Source organism: Centroberyx gerrardi, chromosome 3 (genome assembly GCF_048128805.1).
Source record: "Centroberyx gerrardi isolate f3 chromosome 3, fCenGer3.hap1.cur.20231027, whole genome shotgun sequence".
Classification (NCBI taxonomy): domain Eukaryota; kingdom Metazoa; phylum Chordata; class Actinopteri; order Beryciformes; family Berycidae; genus Centroberyx; species Centroberyx gerrardi.
This window is the reverse complement of record NC_135999.1, coordinates 30,562,799-30,586,755: the sequence shown is the minus strand read 5'-3', so window position 1 is coordinate 30,586,755 and position 23,957 is coordinate 30,562,799. Positions and strand designations below refer to the sequence as shown.

At 43.6% G+C, this 23,957-nt stretch overlaps 1 protein-coding gene across 3 annotated transcripts in view; it reads left to right on the top strand.

Annotated features, from left to right (window-relative positions):
• The first annotated feature begins 1,948 nt into the window (after positions 1–1,948).
• strn (striatin, calmodulin binding protein) overlaps positions 1,949–23,957 on the top strand; it is a 63,705-nt gene continuing 41,696 nt past the window's right edge. For all 3 annotated transcript variants that reach the window (XM_071899889.2, XM_071899888.2, XM_071899887.2), the window contains exon 1: positions 1,949–2,279. In XM_071899889.2, coding sequence (XP_071755990.1) covers positions 2,061–2,279 — 219 coding nt within the window. In that variant the 5' untranslated portion in view covers positions 1,949–2,060. The remainder of the gene's footprint in view (positions 2,280–23,957) is intronic.

The window sequence follows — 23,957 nt, the reverse complement described above, 5'->3', positions numbered from 1 at the left end:
AGTCTGATATTCAGAGGGGATGATAACAGAAGTAAAGACCAGTGACTTTAAAAGTACCATGATGATGTGTCTTAAGAGCTTTGATTACGAAATTGTTATGTATGTAAAGCAAGAATCTGGTTTTGAAAACGGTTATAACATACTGTACCATAATGTAACGTAACATAACATAACATAACATACCATACTATAACATAACATAACATACCATACCATACCATACTATAACATATCATACTATAACATAACATAACATAACATAATACCATACCATACTATAACATAACATACCATACCATACTATAACATAACATACTATAACATAACATACCATACCATACTATAACATAACATACTATAACATAACATAACATAATACCATACCATACTATAACATAACATACCATACCATATTATAACATAACATACTATAACATAACATACCATACTATAACATAACATACCATACCATACCATAACATAACATACTATAACATAACATACCATACCATACTATAACATAACATACTATAACATAACATAACATAACATAATACCATACCATACCATATCATACTATAACATAACATAACATAATACCATACCATACCATACCATACCATACTATACCATACCATACTATAACATAACATTACATAACATAACATAACATAATACCATACCATACCATACCATACTATAACATAACATACTATAACATAACATAATACCATACCATACTATAACATAACATAACATAACATAACATAACATAACATAACATAACATACCATACCATACCATACTATAACATAACATACCATACTATAACATAAGATAACATAACATACCATAACATAACATAACATAAGATACTATACTATACTACCATACCATACTATACCATACTATACTATACTACACCATACTATACTAGCCTATACAAAACCATAATATACCGTACCATACTATATACTATACCATACTATACTAGCCTATACCATACCATACTATACCATACCGTACTATGCCATACTACACTATACCATACTATACTATACCATACCATACTAGCCTATACCATACTATACTATACTATAATATAGGCCTATACTATACTATACTACTGTATACTATACTAATAGGCCTACTATACTATACTATACTATACTATACTATACTATACTATACCATAACATACAGTAAAAGTACAGTAACATGAGTGCCTACAGTTTTAGTATGTCTGGCCCCCGTGGGAATTGAACCCCTAACGCTGCAGTGTTCGTGCCTTGCTCTTTTTTGCATACTATCACGTACAGCACCCGACACTTGAACCTGAATCCCACAAACCGTAGTAATCAACCTCCTTGGTAGTAATGCGTCAACGCAACAAGCACTCGTCTCCAATTGGCTAATCCTTGCGCTATTCACCTCATCAGCCAATGCTGTCACAGAATCCCCGGCGGTGGGTGGGAGCTAGGCGCGGATGTCATCACTCAGCTAAGTCGAGCTAGCCAGTGTTAGCCCGATTGATACCGGAAATTAGACGATTTTGCCTTCAAAATAAAAGGTTGCATTGCCTTTATGGTCCTGGAGACCCTATTCTTTAGTCGACAGTATTATTGTGCTACTGTTATGGGTTAAAATGGACCTTCACGAGATAGTAGACCTGCTTCAGGTTGTTTGGTGTAAAACCTGCACCAAACAAGTGAGTTTTGTTTGTTGATTTTGGCAACTTCAACAATCATTTACTACATATCACGGTCACCTTTTTAATATATTCTTTATTTCCACTTTGGTACACTGTATTACTGAAAAATGCTTGCAACACAACTACATCAAAAGGGATTTTATTTTGAAAGCCCTGACCGGAAATCTCGTTTTGGTTTTCATTCTGGCGAGCTTGACACTGAGCTCATCACTTGACAGCTGGTTCAGACATGAGTTTTCCTGCTCAGCACAGAGGAATGTAGATGGACCATATTTCCTTTCTTATGAAATATTATTGAGGCGGAAGAGAGTACCGAACCGAACCGAAGCCACTTCACCCCGGCCCGGCCATGGACGAGCAGGCGGGCCCCGGTGTCTTCTTCAACAACAACAACAACTCGGGCTTGCCCGGCGGTGGAAATAAAGCTCCACAGCCCGGCGACGTCGGTGGCGGAGAGGCGGCCCGGGCTCAGTACAGCATCCCGGGGATTTTACACTTTCTCCAACACGAGTGGGCCCGTTTCGAGCTGGAGAGGGCGCAGTGGGAGGTCGAGCGGGCCGAGCTGCAGGTAAACAGTCCCTAACGTCACCGGGATTCCATTTTCGGACACAGCTTTGCTTGCTAGCTAGCCCCGATACGCGCCGTTCTGTCTTGTTTGGAGAGAACGTTACCTGTACGCCAAATTCCATTCAAACATTTGTAAATTGTATGTGTATTTTCTTATTGGCAAAGATACATACTCCATAAAGTATGGCTCAAGACTTGTTTTGATTGAGTATGATCTACCTTTCAATTCGGCATTCGTATAATTCACCAAACAGCACTCATTTCAATAAAATGTCAAGTTTTAGAGGTGGCTTACACTGTTATTTTGGTTGTTTTGGTGCACGGTGTTTATGGGAATAACAGGCAATTCTGAAAGTTTAATTTTTATTTAAATATGGGCTACTTGCTCATTTGCATACCAAATTAAAGACTGGGTCCAAGTGGTCCCGGAAGAGGTCTTGAGTCATGTTCTATATGTATGTCCGTGGTAAGCAAGGCCACATAAAATTACCTTTTTTTTTTAACTGAGTTTCGGGTGACATCGTCTCCATACGAGAGCGAGCAGCACGTATCGGGGCTACTTGCTAGCTAGCTCTGCTGAGATTTCAGGCTTTCCAGTCTATACTTTCCAATAAACCCTGACAGATTTGTCATAATAACTGCAAATAAAGCACTGATTATCAATATAAAAATAGTTTTACAGCAATTTATCTTTCTGTTTGTAAATGTAACCCAGCTACGTCTGTTTTTCGTGTTGATGGACGATTACCTTTGCAGCGCATAAAACCACCGTCAAACCCCTAGGTCCATTATCGGATCTAGGGCTAAGCCCGGTTACGGCTAACGCTTTAATGACTGATATTGTTTTGTCATTTTCCTTTCATTACTTGCAATTTCTTCCACGAATATATGTTGGCCACAATGATATCTAGACTAGAGTACCAACACTGACGCAAGGCTTTGTCGCCTACATTTTGCTAGGAAAAGGAGAGGAGCACGTCAGACTGGAACATGTCCGATAATGGATGTCTAGCCGCTAGCCGTCCGATAACGGACGCATTGACGTTACATTTCCATGTCGTGCGTAATCTGGTTGAGCTGCGCAGTAACCAAATGTTGGTCTGCTGCTGTTAGTATCCCAGTATTGACCCTAACTTTAAACTGACACGCATTGAGTCGGAACCAGTTTTCAGAGTGTTTCGTCTGTTTCCAACACATCACCGTTCGGCAGGACCGGAGCTGTTCAGCCGGGTTCAGCCTGCTGCAGGCCTGGTTCATCCAGCTGAGGGACTGGGACTGAGGAGACATGCAGGACAGACACTGTGCATTGGACCATAACAAAAATAACGATAGCAATCCTATAACACGTTTTGGAAGGAATCAAAAAAAATATCACAGAAAAATTCCCTACAGGAATAACATAGTGATACCATAAAGAACGATAAGGTCACTATAAACTCACTATTTAGTACCACAGACACACTGTTAAGTCCCTATAGGAAAATTGTGATTTTTCATGAAGACAAGTCTAATATAATGGCCTAAAGGCAGAGCAGTATGCTCATCCTGGAGTCTGATATAATAATATGTTTCAGAATAAACGACCAAGCTAGCTTTCATTTTATTTATTGATGACCAGTGCTTGTACTCTCTGCATCTTCTACGTCGAGTATTTGCCCTTTGCAAAGCTAAATGAGGTCTCATAAAATGAGTCCAGCTCTCTCTCTCTCTCTCTCTTTCTCTTTCTCTCTCTCTCTCTTGCTCGCTCTCTCTCTCTCTCTCTCTCTCTCTCTCTCTCTCTCTCTCTCTCTCTGCTCCTCCATATTACATAAGTAACAGCTAACAGCTGACCTATGGTGTGATGACAGTGCATCCATAAAGGGAATCGCTTCCTGCCAGGCTGAATTAATGATGTGTGTCTATATGTGGCATTTGTGCACCATTTACCTTTACAAGCCTCCCAGCCAATCAGGCTGCGTCTTCCTGGGGGCTTCTGGGGCTTTGGGGAGATCGTGCTGAGGAAGAGTTGGAGTGGAGCAGATACTGTATGAAGCTATGACTCGCTAGTAGCGTTTGGTTTTTAATTTTCCTTCCCATTGAGCTCAGAGCCAATCAGAACGGGACGGAGCCAGCCGGCCGGTGATCAGGGGAAAACGTTTCCCCCGCAGCCGACGGGTCTGGAAACCAATTTCAACTGCAAATCCATTTGTTCTGCTGCTGTGTCAGTTGAATACGCTGCAGACGGACTGCGTGTCATTACAGCGTCTAAAGCTGAGACAGTCGTGTCGCTCCTCTTCCTCCGAGGTAATCCTCTGCAGGGAGGAGGAGGAGGAAGAGGAAGAGGAGGCAGACGCTGACAGCAGAGCTGAGGAGGGACAGGGGAGGTGAGCAGGGAGAGGTTCAGGTTCATCAGGTTTATCGGTTTACTCCCATAGGTCACACTAAACATTCAACTGCACAAAATTATGAAAAGTAGTATAACAAAATAAAATACAGTATGCACATGGTTCTCTGTTGGAGCTGACTGAGCTGAAGAGGAAGTGCAGGCCCAAGTCTTCCTGTGGTCGACTAGCAGCTAAGTGGCTAACAAGATTCTCCATTGACCGCAAATTAGAATGTCTTCTGCAACTAAACAAAGCAAGAAATGGTGTTGAGATAGATCTCTCTCTCTCCACACAGCATAAGCTTTTAGACGATTTGTTTCTGTTATTTTAGGTGTAGAAACTCACAGAAAAGACTTTGTAACGACGGAGAACGACAACGCAGAATGAACCAACTGTTGCCAGCAGCTGATCGGGGTTTTCACCTGTTCAGATGCAGTCTGGATTCACTAAAGTCTGAGTTCAGCCTCATGAGGAACTGAAGACATTTTTTCACTGTAGCTGTGAAGCTGCGGCTAGCTAGCTAGCTACCGGGGAATGGATTTTTGTGAAATTATGCCAAATTAAATGTGTTTATGTTTACTATGCTTTTTATTGCTTATGAACGAACCTACCATACGTTGATATAGGGTAAAACGTCAATACATTTTCACCAGCAATGCAAGAGCGCAGTGTGCCGGAGTTAATTTGAAATGCTGTGCAAGGTTTTGACCTCTGTGTCTCCCATTGGCACAAAGATGAGCAGTGTGCAAAGGACTTGTGTCACTTGTTCTCTTAAAAACACAAACGGTCAGTGGAGTGAATGCTTGGTGTCACATCGCCGCTCCCAGAGCGCAGGCGTATCGCACACCTCCGCTCCGCCAGTCTTGAAATAACTCCCCTTACGCTCAATTACATCCAAAATAAAGCCGGTCTGTGACAGTGTTTTTGGCCCTGCAGGGCTGCTGTAGCGTGTCATTGAGGTGAAGTCATGCGTGTGCCGTGTGAGCGGGTTACGGTCGCTGTGATGGCCGCTCCTCTGGCTCAGGAGGATGTTTGCCGTCTCCGCTCCGCTTCCTTCCTGCCTGACCGCGGCTATAAATACTTCGCTTGGAGGGCGAGGGCCAGCGGGCGCAGAAATACAGGAATATGAGAATACAGGATGATGGAACACAGTGTCCGAAATTAAACTTTGGGTTCACCTGCCAAGGCCTGGTAAACAAAAAACAAATTACCTGCCAAGGATCAATTGTACTGGTCGAAATAATTAATATGTTTTTCACATGTTGATGTTAATCCTGAAGTAAGATCAGGCCAGTTAACCATCCAGGCAGAGGAGAAACAGGCAGCCAATCAGGAGCCTTTTGAGCCATTGTTTTGCTTTGATTTGATTGGCTCACGTTCGATAATGTTTTTGTAAATTAATTCTTCATTTTAAGGCAGTAATGCATCCCAGCTTTTCCACACCATTAAATAGGTAAATGCTATCTAAATGCTGCTTGACAAGAATACAGTTCTGGGGAAACACTGAATACTCGAAAACGGTCAAATTTAAAGATGTTGAATAGCAGCACAAATATTGGCTGTTGGCAGAGAAAACAGAACCTCCTTGGTGGAGGTAATTTCTGCTTTTCTGGAAGTATTATTGATTTCTGTTCATGTTGGTGGTTGTTCTTATGAAGTTTACTTTCCTTTTTATTTACCTCTCTGTCACTGTGAAAGTCTGAGCGTTGTTTATTTTAGTTCAGGTGATTTCTGTTCTCTGGGAGCCGTCTGAGTCCTGGATGCTGACATTCAGCTCCTCAGACTTCCCACAATGCATTTCCTCAGTCAGTCTCTCTGGTCGCTGAGCGGTCGTTCCTCGGCTTCAACCCGGCTTCCTGCTTCCTGCTTCCTGCTTCCTGCTTCCTGTTTCCTCCGCCTGACTTCCCAGCAGGAGTTTGGTTTATAGGCCGGGCCGCAGGAGAGGGGCGGAGCCTCCCTCCGGATGAAAGGCTTTACTCTGACTTCAGTTAATGTGTTGCCTTGCATCTCCAGCTGCGTCTCACATTTACATTTGAAGCATCAAGCGGATGTTTCATCCACAGTGACTTGCAGTGTGGGAGCTGAGAGGCTTCAGTGTGTTGATCAGGACACTTTGACAGGATCCAGCAGGGATCGATTCATTGTTTTAGTCATTTATCAGGTGAAAATACCAAACATTTGCTGGTTGCAGCTTCACAAATACTAAGATTTGCTGCTTTTCTCTGTTTCATATCATTATAAGATGAATACTTTGGGTTTTTTGGCTGCTGGTCAGACTGAGGAAGAAATCTGAAGAATCACTTTGGACTCTGGTAACTTGTGATGGGCATTCGTCATTATTTTTGACATTTTATAGACTAAATGATAGATTAATTGATAATGAAAGTAATCGTTAGTTAGTGACCTCTCCATGTAGATATTCAGGTAGGGTGTCAGGAATCCCCCCTCTCACCTGTCTGTAAACCCAACACATCATCATCATCATCATCATCACATGTGAACACCGCAGGCTGACGGACAGAGCGGCAGTGTGAGCGTCTGCAGCGGACTGGAATTCTCCTGCTCTCTCTCATCTTCCGCTGCCTTGGTTTTCGGCTCATTTTCCTCGCTAATTAAATGATATTTCCCAAGACAGATGCGCTCTCGCCTCCTCTGCTGTGTGTGTGTGTGTGTGTGTGTGTGTGTGTGTGTGGATTATGCATACCTCACCTGGCTGCGTGTGGAAACAGGGCAGAGCCATGTTGTCCTGGTACGACACATAGTTCACATTCCATAAAGCTGACGTCTTTATGGCTCCTCCAGCTCCGGTACACAGGCAGTATAAATACAGTAGTACAGATCATATACACTGTACACACATTGCATAATAAGGGATGGGCCTGATACCTTTTATTTTTATTTAATGAAGCTGACTTATGGCTTGAGCTTTGGTCGTATTTGTCATGTTTTTGTGCAGTATTTTTTGGATAGTTAAATATTTACTCCTAACAAGGAAGATTACTGCTACTACTGTTACTGCTAAATCTACTGCTACTACTACTAAGATTGTTACTACTACTACTATTACTACACTTACTACTATACTTCTGCTACTACTACTACTGCTAGTACTACTATTACTGCTACTGCTGCTATTGTACTACTAATTAAGACTGTTACTACTACTATTACGGCTCTTACTACTATTACTACTCCTACTATACTGCTAAGACTGTTACTAGCACTACTAGTACTTCCGCTACTACTACTGCTACTTAAATTGTTACTACTACCACTACTATCAGTGATACTACTAATACTAGACAACTACGACCAGGACTCTTGCTGCTGCTGATACTCCTGCTACTTCTCTTAACAAAGTTACAAAGTGCTGAGGTGACGAAGTTGTTTTGCAGACGGTTTGTTGAACGCTGCTCTGACCCGCTGGTTTTCTTCATGTCATGGTGAAGCGCCGCCGGTTCCAGCACCGTCCGTACATTTAGCGGATCGATAAAGAGCCGAACAGCGCCGAGCCGCCGGCAGTGCATCAGGACAAGAGAGTAACGCATCCTGCTGACCCCCATCCATCCTGCAGGGAGGAGACTGAGCCGACGGAGAGCTGAGTGGCATCAGTATCTGACCCTGAGCAGCTCAGTAGGCAGAGCAAGGCACTAACACCGTCAGGGAGTCAGGGGGTTCAATTCTCACTAGGATCACTCCGTATGTTCTCCACTGTACTGCAAGGCACTTTGGATGGTCGGCTTTAAAGGAAAAATTCTCCCTAAAACACCTGAACACTGTTAAAACAGCTATTGGTGATGTGCTTTGCATTCCTGCCTCCATTTTGTTTCTGCATCACGGATAACTGGCCAAAGTCTGATATGAGAAAATGTTTCAGGATGTAAAACATCAGCGGTAAACGTCAGGTTTTGGTGTCAGTCCCTCAGAATCAAAGAGCGAGGGCTTCTTTCTAGAGCCGCCATTTTGCACCAAGAGACGTTCAACAATCATACAGGGAGAAATCCATCGTAGAAGAGGAGAGAGACCAGTTTCTCCACCACAGGAGCAGGAGAGAGACCAGAATGCACTGCAGCCACAGCACGTCACGCTTTTCTTGACTGCTATCTCTCTCTCCACCTACACATAAAACCCACGGCTGAATACAACAAGGTCATGCCCCTTCTCTGGGGGATGTTGAGAGGCATTCTGGGAAACGTAGGAAATCACTAACTGCAGTAGAAATAGACGAGGCAGGTTGAGGAAAAGTGGGTTCATCAAAAAAGTAAATTACAGCACTAGATTGATGATATACTCGTGTAAGAATATCATTTTTTTCTTTAATGTTATGTTAATAGATCAGTAGCAGTGAGGCTCAAGAGTCTGCAGGTTTTCATTCCTACAGCAGCTGATTTCACTGATTTTCACACCTGTAAAGAGGGGGATCAAATCAGTGAAATCAGCTTCTGTAGTGTTTGATTGGAGAGAGGTTTCCCCTGTCACCCAGACACAAGCCAGAAGTCTGTAATGTAAAGAAAGAGGTTTTGTAAGTAGAGTTGATTGTATTTGTGTGAATATAACTGATAATTTATGCTGCCAACATCGGTGCATTCCCTGCAGTGTTTGGGAGTGGTAGATATCAGAGCTACAAAAAAATCCCACACATCCTGCTTGTAATTACCACCAAGAGGCTGATGTGAGTGTTTTTGTTTTTTTTTCCAGTTGGCAGCGCATATTTACAGTAAATCTGACATGACGTGAACGCAGCATCAGGCTCTGTGTGCCAGCATAAAAGACAACAAAAGGCTTGAGAGTAACAGGTAGAGGAGGACAGCAAAAATTAATATCGCAATACTGTCCTGCCAAAATATTGCGATATACAATATTATCGCGGGGGGGAAGGTTTTTTTTTTTTTTTTTTTTTATAATATTGAATATCGGTCCAAGCTTCCCATCTTCTACTTCGCTTCTCTGCTACAAACCTTTTGAGTGTATGTGTAGGCCTGTGTGTGTGTGTGTGTGTGTGTGTGTGTGTTTGTGCTGGGGTCTCCTCACATGCCGACACAGGTGAACACAGCAACACCCCCCCCCCCCACCCCCCACCTCCCCGCCGTGTAGAAACCACACCATCCCCACACATGGCTTCACAAAGCCCATCAGTCGGTTTGCAGGCTTTGCCTCCTCCTCATGATGCATTGTGTTTAAATAAAGCCGGTCTGGTCTTCTGTAGCGTGTGAGGTTACATACATGAGAAAGAGACAAAACACAGCGCGTCTTATTCAACCGCCGAACACGACTCTCCTCTGTCCTCCGTCCTGACGCGCTTCGACAACAATGCGTTTTCCGTGTTGGCGTTCCCACGCTGTGTCCCGCCCGGGACTGTAACCCGGCTGGATGACCTGCTTCTTCCTTTCTTTTCTTATTCCTTTCTCTTTTTCCATCTTTCTGAAGCTGCCTTATAAGGAATGGCATGCACACCTGCTTGTTTTTCAGACCAACGTCAACACAGCGGAGGTGAACGCCGCCCTGCGCCACGCCCCGGCGCTGTAACCGCGCTTTTGTTCTCTCAGGGGAAAGCCTGGCAGGCGGCCTGGTAAAACACTTTCCCCTCCGCCCTCCGCCTGCTGAGGAACTCGTAACACAATGTGGGTCACTGAGGAACTGGGAGCAACTCCAAAACGTCTGCTCTCTCTCTCCAGCGCTTTGGGAGGAACAGGTGAATGGGGAAGGACTGTTTTTGTGTTCCCATCACGTGGTGCGTTCAGGTGCTGCTGGGAGATTGGGATGTACGACTTTAGGCCTACTGCTTGAACATCGCCCCAAATCGGGTGCTGAAGTCGGGGAAATTGGGATTTTAGATTGAAGACGAATTGGCGGAGTTGTGACGTCGCTGCCGCAGCCAATATGGTTGACAGAAACAACAACAACAACAACAACACTCTGTTGTCTCTTAATGTTGCAGTGAGAACGATACATCGCTCCTTGTGCCCTTTGACCTCTTGCTCTCTCTGCACCTACCAACGCTCTCAGCTGAGCTTTGTGTTTGAGCAGAGAAAGTTCAGTGACAGCAAAGTCTGACTCTTTCTAGCGATGCCATTGGTTGCTAGAATGTAAACAACAATTTAAAAATGTCATTACAAAGTGACAATAATATAATTTGGATGGAGAGCTTGTGAAACTGTGATGGTCAAGAGTCTCATTAGTGATTACTACAGCAGAATAACATGGAGCTGATATCACCATTCATGTTCCTGACCCACGACACAGATTGTCACATTTTTGTATTGAGATATTTTGATAGATTTCGATATATCGTCTCATCCCTAGTTGTTCCAGATTTAGCGAGTAGCTAGTTTCCACCTGTAGTCCCTGGGCAGGTAAACATAAAAGTCATAGTACGAAAGACAAGAAAATACACAATTAAAAACATACAATTACAGCATAACTAACCACACCCACTTAACCTTTTCTCCTTGCTTATGTCTTTCCCTAGCACTTCTCTATCAAACTTGATTATTCCACAGGCACCAGAATATTTGACCCTTATCTGACCCTTGACCTCTCTGCTATTGGTTGCTTGTAGTGTTGGTGATGTAGGAACTGAAGCTGATTCTACACTAAGTCTGTCTGGATCACAGTTCCTGTCCACACTCTCTAGACTCTCCAGACCACCATGACTCTCTGGTGACTGATTCAGACAGACTGACCAGGTGAACCAGTTCACCAGGTCAGTCTGTCTGAACCAGTTCACCAGGCGCTGGACTGTGGCAGCGCTCCGGGTCAGAGTGGATGTCAGAAGTCCTAATTTGTTTTGCCTTGACCTGAGGCCTGGCTGTCTAAAAGTCTAGTTTGCCGTATAGAAACAGGCCAAATCAATTTGTGTGAACACACCAAAACTGGTCTAGATGTACAGATCGATACCCTGAGTGTTTTCAGAATTGGATCAATATTGTCACAGACGGTAAAATGCCAAAACTCTCCGGTGCTTTTATGCAAATCTAAACGATTGAGCTTCATTTCGTGGGGAGTGCAATCTCTTTTCTGGACTGGTTTTGGTTCTGAACTGGTTTTGGTCTTGACTGGTTTTGGTCTGAACTGGTTTTGGTCTGAACTGGTTTTGGTCTGAACTGGTTTCAGTCTGGACTGGTTTTGGTTTGGACTGGTCTTGGTCTGTACTGGCCTTGGTCTGAACTGGTCTTGGTTTGGACTGGGTTTGGTCTGAATTTGTTTTTGTCTGAACTGGTTTCGGTTGGACTGCTTTTGGTTCTGAACTGGTTTTGGTCTGAACTGGTCTTGGTGTTAGAGAAGAAGAAGAAAGTGACAGCAAGTGAAAGGAGGAAGACCAGCTGACATGGTGTTGTTGATCTCTTGGCTTCGGTGACCTTTGACCTCGGTCAGGTTGACCCTGCTGACAGCCGCGTGAGGCGCGAGGCTGTCAAGTGGTGGAAGGCTGAGAATTAACACACACACACACACACACACACACACACTCTAGTCACTGCACCACACACAACAGTGAGTGTGAAGAGAGAAGTGAGAATTAGCAGACTCTTGACTCTCTTAACACACACACACACACACACATTACACACTTCACACATTATGTACTACGCAATACTCACACACACACACCACATGCGGTACACTATACACAGCAGTACAACAGTGAGTGTGAAGAGAGGAGAGAAAATTATCCACCCACACACACACACACACACACACACACACACACACACACTTTACGCACAGCAGAGAGCGTGAAGAGAGGAGCGAGAATTAGCCGGCTCTTTCCTTCTCTCTCTCTGACTCATACACACAGAGAAAACTCGCAAAACACACACACACACACACAGACACACACTCTCTCTCTCTCTACCCACTGCAGTGAGAGTGAGGAGAGAAGGTGATATTCCTTCTCTCAGCGTCTCTGAGTAACTGAGACTGAAGCTCAGTGTTTCCTGTGATTCAGTTTGGTGGAGGGAACACCGTATTTTAAAGATCAATAAATCATCACCACATTCATTTTGAGATATTGGTATATTTACCGTAAACAAACCAGAGCATCAGTGGTCAGCCTGTCAGCCTCTACCAGCCTCTACTCTGCATCCTCCATAGTTTCTCCACCTGGTGGATCTGGAGGGAAATCTGCTGGATCGCTTTACGGCACAAAACAGGAAGAGGTTCTGTTCTTCCAGAGCAAATGGAGCTAAAGCTGAAAGAGTTTCTGGCAGCAGATGGTGGAAGGAGGGAAAGGAAGATGGAGAAATCACTTCCAACATGTTGATCCTCTTCAGGGAGGGGGAGGGGGGCAGGAAGCAACGGGGCTGATGGGAAATGTAGTCTTAATGTGGAGAAACACTAGAACCAACAATACTACTGGAGTGAGACAGAGGAGAATAATCATCTCCAACATGGACTCACTGGTTTACAGTCATTATAACAAGGTAGCAACATTAATTTCACAATTATATATTGATGTTTCAAAATACTACACATAACTCCTTTAAAGGAAAAACTGAAAGATTCACAGATATTAGCATCATTACGGTAAGTCAAAATTGATGTATTCATGTCTATTAGCTTCTTTACTTTAGCCTAAGAGCAAGTGCAGCTGAAGCGATGTGAAGAATTCTGGTTTTTATTTTACCACCATAGTTCTTCACTGTTTAAAATGGAACTTGCTGTAAACTAAGGCTGCGATCACACAGGCTTTCTGTGGTTGTTGCATTTTTGTATTTGATTCGTTTAGGTTCAGACTGACCAATCACAAGCCAACCAGGGCTTGTAAACAAAAGTCACATGACTCACAAGCAGCTTGTTTACTGGACACAGTTTAGGTGACCTGTCATCCTGCAGGTTAGAGACTTCAGATTTCATAACAAATCTGATTCCAGTCTCTGTAACTTTATCTCAGCACGATGGACTTGTCTGACTCTTCTTCTGTGGTGTTCATACCAGTTCAGAACACATGAAGAAATAGCTGAATATGAGCATCAGTCCAGACTTCATTTTGTTTTCTTGGGTTTTCCAAGCATGAGGAACCACATCCGTCTCCTTCTACCCATAATCCCTTGTGTTTTGGGCTGGTTTGCTGTAGTTGGTTCAGGTTACGGTCTCACCTGGCCAGATAAACTGAACTAAAGAAGGAAACGCTGCAGAGTTTGAATGAACCGCTCACAACAGGCAGTTTGGGTTTGATCTTTTCTTCGTGGCTCTGAAGCTTTCTGTCAAAATCTGCTGCTGTGTGGAATAATTGTTATTATCCATTATTATCGTTATTATCTCCAGAGACGGCAGGACACACACATGAAGTGGATCTGGTTTCAGTCTTGTCAGTATTCATGTATTAAGCGAACACACACATTCCCACATCAACAGAGTCTGAAACAAGCAGTGATTCCTGCTCATTTGCATAATGGTGTCGCTAATTCACACACTCCTCCACTTCAGACTGGAGGAATTTACTCGGAGTGTGTGTGTGTGTGTGTGTGTGTGTGTGTGTGTGTGTGTGTGTGCTCACCCCAGATGCCACCTACACTTGACATTTATAACCTTCACTTTGTGTGTGTGTTTTTGCTAAATGTGTGTGTGTGTGTGTGCATGTGCTCACCCCAGATGCCACCTACACTTGACGTTTATAAACTCCACTTTGTGTCTGTGTAGTTTTGCTTAGTGTCTATATGTGTGTGTGTGTGTGTGTGTTGTTTGCTAAGTATGTTTGTGTGTGTGTGTGTCCCCCAGATACCACCGGCACTTGTGATGTTGATAAACTCCACTTTGTGTTCGTGAGTGTGTTTTTCCTATGTGTGTGTGTGTGTGTGTGTGTGTGTTTTTGCCGAGTGTGTGTGTGCGTGTGTGTGTGTGTGTGTATTTGCTGTGTGTGTGTGTGTGTCTGTGTGTGTGCATGCACTCAACCCAGATACCACCTAATTGATGTTTATAAACTCCACTTTGTGTGTGTCTGTTTTTACTGTGTGGATGTGTGTGTGTGTGTGTGTGTGTGTGTGCGTGTGTGTATGTCCCCAGATACCACTGACACTGTTTGTGTGTGTGTGTGTGTGTATTTGCTATCAGCAGCTTCAATTCAAATATATTCAAAAACCTTTATTGCTCAAACCCAAGTTATGACAATTAATAATCAACATATAGACATTTCATGCAAACAGGAATAGATCCAGACATTTTTTTTTTTCTGTGTACATACAAACAGCTTCATCTGAATCAGAAAAGGCTAAGAATCTGATTACTGTGTGCATGAGTTGTGCAGAAACTGTAGAAACATACCTGCCGCTTCCCGCCTCCTGCTGGCCTGTGTAGTTTGCTCTTTTGGGTCTTCTCCACAGCCGGAGCAGCAGTGTGGGTCTCAACATGGAGGCTGCAGTGTGTGACTCATGGATCTTTTTTAAAACTTTATTTATATCTGCTGTGTTACCCAGCGAGGGTAAAAGAACAAAATCTGTGTGAGTGTGTATTGAGTGATAGTTCCAAAACTCCAGAGAAGTCTGAAGCACTGCCTAGTCTGTCACACTTGCGCTGTTTCCACATATACAAGTGAAATAAATAAGAGTTTGTACTGTAAGAGCAGATGAAACCCTATTGATCCCTGTGGGGGAACTGGGTGATTCTGTATTGTTGTATTACCCATCATCCCTTTCCTTGTAGCAGCAGTAACCCCAGCCTCAGTGGTTTCCCTGCTGAACAGATATGAGGGCACATTCTTTTTTTGTGACCTTTTTTTTTTTTTTCATTTCCATTTCTTATATCATATTAAAAAATTAACATTATCCTCCCCGTCCCCCAACCTGCGACCATACAGAAGTCACTTACATACATTCATATTTCAAAGCCGACATCACAGGAGAATAGATAAAATATACAAATGAATAACTTCATAAATACTTCATAAATAGCCGAAATAAATCAAATGACCAGAATTTACCAACCATGTCAGTTTCGTCTTTATTTCTAAGAAAAAAAAGGACACATAATTCGCCGGCTCCTGCTGCAGCTGAACTGACCAGTGGAAAACTACTTACTCATTTAAAAAGTAATCCCATTACTTTACTAATTCCTCAGCAGCAGCAGTGATTAGTCCCGTTCCTCGTTCTGTTACTTTGTGTTGAGTTTCTCATCATCACTGTGTTTCTGCATCAGATGCGTTGATAAACTGGATGTTGTGTTTTTCACAGTGGAAAGAGTTCTGCTGCCACACAAAGTTCACAACGGACCAGAATGTTCTCTGATCCTCGACTGAGATCAACTCAAAGTGACGGGAAAACTTCCAGCTGCTGAAAGTCTGCGTCTCTCCCTCAGCCTCCAGCTTCTGTTTTGCTTCTTTAGCTAACAGCCGACGAAAAGCTGCTGCATGTCCTGAAGGTACAGATGAGGAAAAAACACAGACAGGGAGGGATGTGAAAAAAACCAAACCTGAAACTTTCAAAGGAGAGAAATGAGGTTGAAGGGAGTTCGCAAACGCTGTCTCACACACACACACACACCACTGCCCTTACAGTTAGTCACATGTATCAGACCCTGTTGCAGCGCTGGGTGTTGTGTGGCGATCAGCAGGCCGACCAGACCGTCTGTGTTGTTCATGAGAAACAAGGAACAAGCGCAGTGGCCTTCATTTACGAAACAAACGTACGACAGAAAACTGGGCGTACGGTCATTTCCACGCAATGCTCGGCATTTATTAATTTGGACGTGAGCGGAGGCTACGATCAAATCTCACGTCAAGTCTCAACTCGTGTACGCAAGTTTTCGAGTCGGCGTGGACTTAAAGCATAAATCTGGCTCAGTCGGAGAAAGACCATATATTCTGACTGGCATCTAAGCATATGCAGCCACATCACTTAAAAATATGTAGCCTATGGCAAAATATTCTATTTTGTAAAGGCCTACATCGACTGTGTCATATAGCCTATCCCTAACATAAATAGGTATTTTCAAATTGTTTGCTATTATATTACTATTATATATATATATATATATAGGCTATACATATCACGGATGTATAAATGAAATATTCAAACCTCAGCTGGAGTTCGGTTGTCGACGGCAACGCTGTTGACCGCAGCAGTGATTTCTTTCCATACTGCATTTTTCCGACTTCCTTTGATGCCACTTTTCAGGCTGCCAAATAGAACTAATTGGTTCAATTGGACTTGCGATGTTAGAGTTTCTATTTCGAGGTCGGAGAAGTTTCTCTTCTTGGAAGTATTATGCATCTGCATGTCGTAAACTCTAGGGGCGAGGCCTCTGAACCGAGAATATCTAGGGGCGTGATATTTAAGTGACGTCACGTTTATCAACGCCCGATCATTCTTACGCTGTGATTGGCGAGATACGAACGTTTCATGAATCACACGTGAACCCTGTCGTAAGATGATTTCTGCGCTCGGATCTGCGCTGGTTTCTACGTTAGATTGATAATTGAGGGCCAGTGAGTGTTAAGGTCACTGAAGCTGTGTGTGTGTGGCTCTGCTCCTCGCTCACACACTGCTGACTGGACAGAGACTCTCATACAAACCTGCTGGGCTGTCTGTCCATCAGTAGAGACACGAATGTTTAGACAGAGCTTATCAGTGGTAATGTGAGAATATGCAGCCATGTTGGAAGAGAAAAACAAAATCCCAGATTGCAACATTTTCTCTTTTTCCCTTCTGATAATACAATGAAAATGCTTAATTTCATATAAGGGTTATATGGGTTTGTGATAAGAATAAGAATCAGATATCGGCCAGTTGGTGTCATTCACCTGATATGATGGATATGATGCAGTTTGATTGATTACATATTTATTGTAGAATTGATCAGTACTACACTGGTTGTCTATGGGAAGTCATTAACCTAAATTGACTCTAATACCACATTGTGATTTGATTTCACTCAAGTGTGCGTGAATATGTTTTATTATTATTAGTGACTTTTCCATCCCTCCAAGAAAAGGATTTTGGGTAAAATACCAGATCAGGTCAAATTTTAAAAAGATTAAAAGATTTTAAATATCTGTTTTCGTCAGTTTCAATGGAAAAATATTGGTATCGGCCCCCAAAAACCTTTATGGGTCAAATCCTACTTAATATAATACTACAGAAGGGAATTTTATAGAATCCCAGTGTTTGTCAGGGAGAAAGGTTTAATGTGCTGTCACTCCTCCAACATGGCGGCGTCTCCCTCTGCAGACGCTCAGTGACGGGCTTCTCTGCTCTGATTTGAAGCTAGATGTGGTGTTTCTCCTCCTTCTCCTCCTCTTCCTCCTCCTCTCCCCGCTCTGTTCTTCCAGGCTTTACGTCGTTCTAATTAAAGACTCATCGGCTTCAGAGGAGCGCGCACGCCGGCGTTCCCCGAGGGAAGGAAGCGCGTGGGCAAAGGGCTTCGTCACGCCGCTATTCCTGTTCATCCCAAAGCCCCCCTCCCCCCTCCTTCCTCCTTCGCCTCTTCTCTCGCTCCATCTCTCTCTCTTCCTCTGGGCAACAAAACAAAAGGCCTCCTCCCATCATCCTCCGTCTCATTTACCCCTCCTCCCTCCCTCCTTCCCTCCCTCTGTTGTAAAACCCGAGCGGTGTTTCGGCGCGGTTGCGATGGCAGCGGCGTGGGCCGCTCTCTGCCGTCACCTCGGGGTGCTGTGTGACGCGCTCAGAGCGTTCTGCAGAGGAGAAAGGGAGAGGGAGGAGGATTGTGGGGAATGTGGGCTTGTTTCTGGATGGTTTTCAGGAGGCTTTGTTTTGGTCCTCACCAGGCCGGCTGTCACCTCACATCCACATTGTTTGCGTCTCTCTGGTGCAGCGAGAGGCTGTGAGGGAATGCAGACCATCCAGAACAACTGGAGTCTGCTGGGGAATGACTGTGTCTTTATCAATCAATCAATCAATCAGTCAGTTCATCCGGAAATGAGCCCATCCCTGATGTATTGGGATCTTGTCTGCTTCGTGTTATAATACATTATGAGTAGGGCTGGGTATCGGTACTTGATACCTTTAAGGTATCGACCGAAATAACCCAGTACCAAGTAGTATCGGAACTTCTCCAGTCAAACGATACCTGCATTCGATACTTTTTGTACACAGATCTAGAAAAAAATGACTATTTGTATGGTTTTGCTCGCAGCCAATCACCGCAAGCGTTCGTCGATTTAATGCGACGTGTGATTGGCCCACTACAGTCTGTGTTGAGCGCGGTGTATGTGACGGAGTTGGCAGTTCAGCGTGCCGAGATGCCACCAAAACGTTTAAAAAAAAGGTATCGAATGAAGTACTCTATTGGTATCGGTATCACTTTAAGGGTACTGGTATTGGTACTGGTATCGGAATTTTTTAAAGGAGGGGTATCATTTGCTTTTTCAGCAATTTTATATAATTACCTGGTGCCTATAAAATAGATCTGTGAAGTTTTTTTCAGTAAAAATCGTTTAGTTATAGCTTTAGCTATTCACTTCCCAGTGTTTGTTTCCCACCTACAAGAAAACAGGTCATTTTACATAAGCAGCTTCTTATGCTAATGAGCTACTGCTCTGATTGGCTGGCCATTCTGGAAGGCCTGCCCTCCTCTTAGCGCTGATTGGTCGATTTCAGACAGTCCAGTGTCTACATAGAAACTGGAGCAAAATCTGACTGGCTTGTACAAGGGGGCGTGTTTTATAATTAGTGACTGTGGGGAAATGGCATAGTAACATGATTCCATTTTTTTACTGTGATTACTTCACACCTCCAAGTACCAAAATCACCAGAAATACTAAGAATTGCCACATCCTAGGATACCCCCCCTTTAAACGATACCCAGCCCTAATTATGAGTAATAAAAAAGACATAACAATATGTAACTTGACTGACACATTGCCATACAAGAGGTGGACAAAATAGTGGAAACACCATTTGAAACAGGACTTTAACTTTGAAGTAACTAAATCCCAAGTACAGAGGCGAGTCGTATTGAGTTGAATGCCAGTATGTGTCAGTTTCAAACAATCAGCAGATCACAGCATCATTGATCCTTTATGGGAAGTGGATTTCCACTTTCCACCTTCATCCCTCAAACAACTGGAGGCTTTCTGTCTTGAAGAAAGTTCCAGTCCAGGCTGCAGGATGCTGAAGCGCGGCTGTGGTTCTCATCAGCTGCTTCATATTCATATATTGTTAGGCCTTTCTCTTATTTTGTGCCCCCCCCCCCCCCTGTATATCATGGTAATAAATAATAAAGTTAATAATGCATCATGGCTTTTTAGTTTTCATGCCCAGGTTTCCATGGTTGCTGGCCTCAAGTTGTGATCTCGGGTTGCCATGGTTACCCAGGACCTTGACTTCCAGCTCCCAGTTAGTTAAAGGAAAGTGTAAGTTGTGTTCTCTCGGTGCAGCGATGTTGTGATGAATGTTGGTCTTACAGCAAAGTGATTTGTGAGGTCAACCTTCAGATTGGCAGCCGGTTTAATTCCATTCAGTGTAATTTTATGAATATCACACAAAGATGGGACTAGAAATATTTACAGCAGTTTTTGTTGCACATACCTTTTGCTCAGCCATGCTATACTTTCCTGTGGATGTGACAGTTACACATGATGGGTCACCCTGCTTTAAAGAGCTGCTAACCCTTTAGTTTTAGTTAGTTTTAGTGTCCCATGATGCTCTGAATGTTTCAGAGGCTTTTCCACCCTGATGAGAAGGAACTCTGGAGGAAACACTGAGTACTTGTCATTTTTTGGCATGAAAATGTTCTGCCCTAAGAGCGAAGATCCAGTTTTCTGAAAGCCGTCTTCCCCCTCGCTCAGCAGCTTATCCTCTCCTCCTCTGTTTCCCTCTCATCTCTCCCTCTCTCCTCCTCTCCTCCCCCTCTAATCCCCTCTCTGCTCCAGATTTAACCAGTGGGAAATCCCCCCCCCCTCCCCTCCTCCTCCCACAGGACTTTCTCTTTGTATCCCAAAATATTGCGGTCGTTTGCCGCAATGTTAATGCGACAGTAGTGAAGGGTCATACATAGTCAGCGGGCACATTATGTGGTTTGGGAGATTTTTGGGGGATGAGGGACTACGGGGGGGGGGGGGGGGCGGGGGGGTGAACGGGGTTACAGAGACTTGGATGACTGTATTAGATAATGTGACAGGAAAAGACAGCTGTATTGCCATTTTGTTTGGAGTTGCGATATGAATTGCGATACATGTTGACAGCTGTTTCTGCATTATTTCTTTTTCAGTAGAAAAGTGGGATTTAAAGCTTCACCATCGGTGATATTTTTCTGTAAAAATACATTAACAGCCTAAATCGCAAAGTGTGGCTGCAACAGAGACTTTTCTGTCTGTTTCTGGTGTCCGGTATGGACTCCACACAGGAAATTGCAAATCGAAACTAAAGACTCCTAAACAGCAGCCATTAAGATCTCTTCCTCTCTCGTCTCTTTGGTTTCCTTTGGTCTGAAGCATCACAGACCGGCCGGTTGGTGAACACTTTACTGACGTCACCGCTCAGGACGTCTGTTGCCTGCTGTCCAGCTCCATGAATCTCAGTCTTTATCACCGTATGAATCTGCATGCTGATTCACAGCTTTCTGGTCAGTTCACTGATTCACTGACGGAATTTCTCGCCCCGACCGATTGGTCGGTGTTAGTTGTCAGTTATCAAAATCTTTGACCAATCACAGCAGCAAAGCAGAGTGATGTAATCTGGAAACGCTTCAGAACGACAACAATCATGGCGGCTTCACTTCCCAGCTTTAAACAGCTGATTTTTTTTTTAATTCATTCATTACGTTTTTTAAGGACTGACGAAATCTCTAAATCTAGCTCGCTGTCATCCAGTTCCTTTACCGGCTGCCATGTTGGTCGTTGTTGTCGCTCTGTAACGCTCGTCATAAGGAGGTTTGTCCCGCCTACATCGACCGTCCAATCAAGTTTGTCGGACAGTATCTGCCTGAAATAACTGCCGGTGGATAGGCTTGGTCCAGACTGCTATGAATGGTGATGCAAATTCAAAAAGTGCTAAAGACTGAGATTCATGGGGGCTGGAGACCAGGCAGGGATTTCTGGGTATTGAAGTTAAAGTTTTACCTCTTGCTGCCATTTGGAGGCGCCAAGGTGCAAAGTTTCCTAGTGCAGCTTTAACACTTTCTGTCTTCGTCTGTTTTGGCAGCACCGTCTGTTTCCCTGAGGTTTTACGTGTCCCTGTTGTCTTGATGTTAAACATCAGGTGATAATCCATTATCCATACACCACTTCGTCTTGTTTTCTTTATGCTTATAATTCACTCACTTCAAATCTAATGACAAATTTATTCCCATGTGCTCTGTGACTGGGAGGCCGGCACCAGAATAGATTATTTAAAAGGCTTTCTGTGAAATCTTCTCTTCTGAAAAGAAACCTGCAGCCTCTTTGGATTTAGGAATCACAGCAGTTATATTGTGTTTTAGATTTGTCGTTTGTGATGGATTGTCTCTGTCTCCCACGCTGCTGTCCAGCAGGACGGAGGTGTTGCTTGTCCCTTATGGAGACGCTCAGCGGTGATGATGCTGACTGATGATGACACATTCAGACAGCTTCTGCTGTGGAGAAACCCCAAGAGTTTCTCAGCCAATCACAGCAGCAGAAAAACCTGAAACATCTCCTCAGGAGGATTACAGTGTGTTCAGTTAAAGCAGCGATACCGGTATTGATATTGGTCTCATACAAGGCAGAAATGAGTCACATGACTCACAAGCAGCTTGTTTATTGGACAGTTTTAACATGTCATCCTGCAGGTGAGAGAGTCAAAACAAATCTGACTCCAGTTCCTGTAACTTTATCTAACATGATGGACTTGTCTGTCTCTTCTTCTGTGGTGTTCATACCATTTCCAAATCGTTTGGCAACATTTTTCCTGTGACCAAAGCCCCACTGCGACCTGCACCACCAGGCCTGGAAACAGTGTGAACAGGAAACACTGGCAGATATATCAGAAATATGAGTGTGATGCTGACTGTACAGTGACACATTTGTTGTTTGTGGCGTTCACAGCTGATTTGTAGTCTTTCCTGTGTGTGTTGAGTTGGCGTTTCCTGCATTAAAGGCAGCTGAAAGCCGACAGTTTAATCCTCCTGTGGCCTTTAATCCTTGTTATCTGGAAGAAGACAAAGTAAGATACCAAAGCATCGTCACAATAGGCCGACTGCTTAGCTGATGTTCTGAAGCTCAGTGAGTCGAGCGTGGAGCAAATATTACCAGTTAAGTGTTCACTTATCCTATATTTAGCATGGAGCCGCCCATACTAAACATATAGCATGCAGTGCACTCATGTTAATGTGAGGCACTTTGGATGAAAGCATCCTCCAAATGTTGTGTCATGCTGAACAAAGTAAAGCAGCGTGTGTCAGTCCATCAGAAAACACAAAGGTTTTCTTCTAACAGCAAAAAAACAAGTTTTAAAATCATATTTTCCTGTAAAATAAGTGAAAAAATCTACGCAAGATAATTGTACTTACTTCCAATGCAAGTCAACTTGTTTCTAAAATGTCCATGAATCAAGTATCATCTTTATATTAGTGGAATGACCTGATTCTCAAAAAGATACGAATTTAAAACTCAATATGAGGTTAAATGTCGTATTAATATTTGTGCGACCTGTTTTTGGAGCGTTGGTGAATCTCAGCCCGTCTGTGTTTCTGCTCCCTGTGATGTGGAGCACCGACTCCCTTCACACAAAAAGGAAGAAGAGGGTGATGGGAATTTTTAACAAATGGGTTACCCAGTTTCCCTTCCATGTAGGCTAGAGGCCCGTCCATGTGGCTGCCCCCCCCCCCCCCCCCCCCGAGGGCCAGAGAGCCGGCCGGTCTCAGCCTCCATCACACTCTGCTCCTCCTGCTTTTGACAAGTAGGGAAGTGGAAATGTGTGTTTTTGATTTTGGCCGCTGAGGTGAGACCGCCAGGTGTGAGGATTTAAAGTAATAATCTACGACATATTCATATTAAATGTCTGTCCTGCTCCTCTCTCTCTCTCTAACCCAACAGTGACCCAACCTATATCCAGTTCATTAAGCTTCTCCACTGTCTGTTCTAAACAGCCGGTGTCTGGTCGCTCTTTCCTGGGAAAAATCCTCTGCCGCACAGGAAGTGATGCGTTTTATGTTTCCGGTTTGTTTGGAATCAACAGAAGAAGAAGAACTGGGTGCAGCATGAGCAGCGATAGCCACCATGGCTGAACAGTTGGACATTCAGTAGATCCCAGGACATTGGCCTCTTGAAACAAAATTTCTAATTTAATGATTCATTAATTGATTATACTTGCTAATAAATGCATTCATTTACTTAAAGAATGACCTCATTAGCATAGCTGCTTATGTGAAATAAATGATGGTGATTATGGCGCGACATTCGGCAGCTG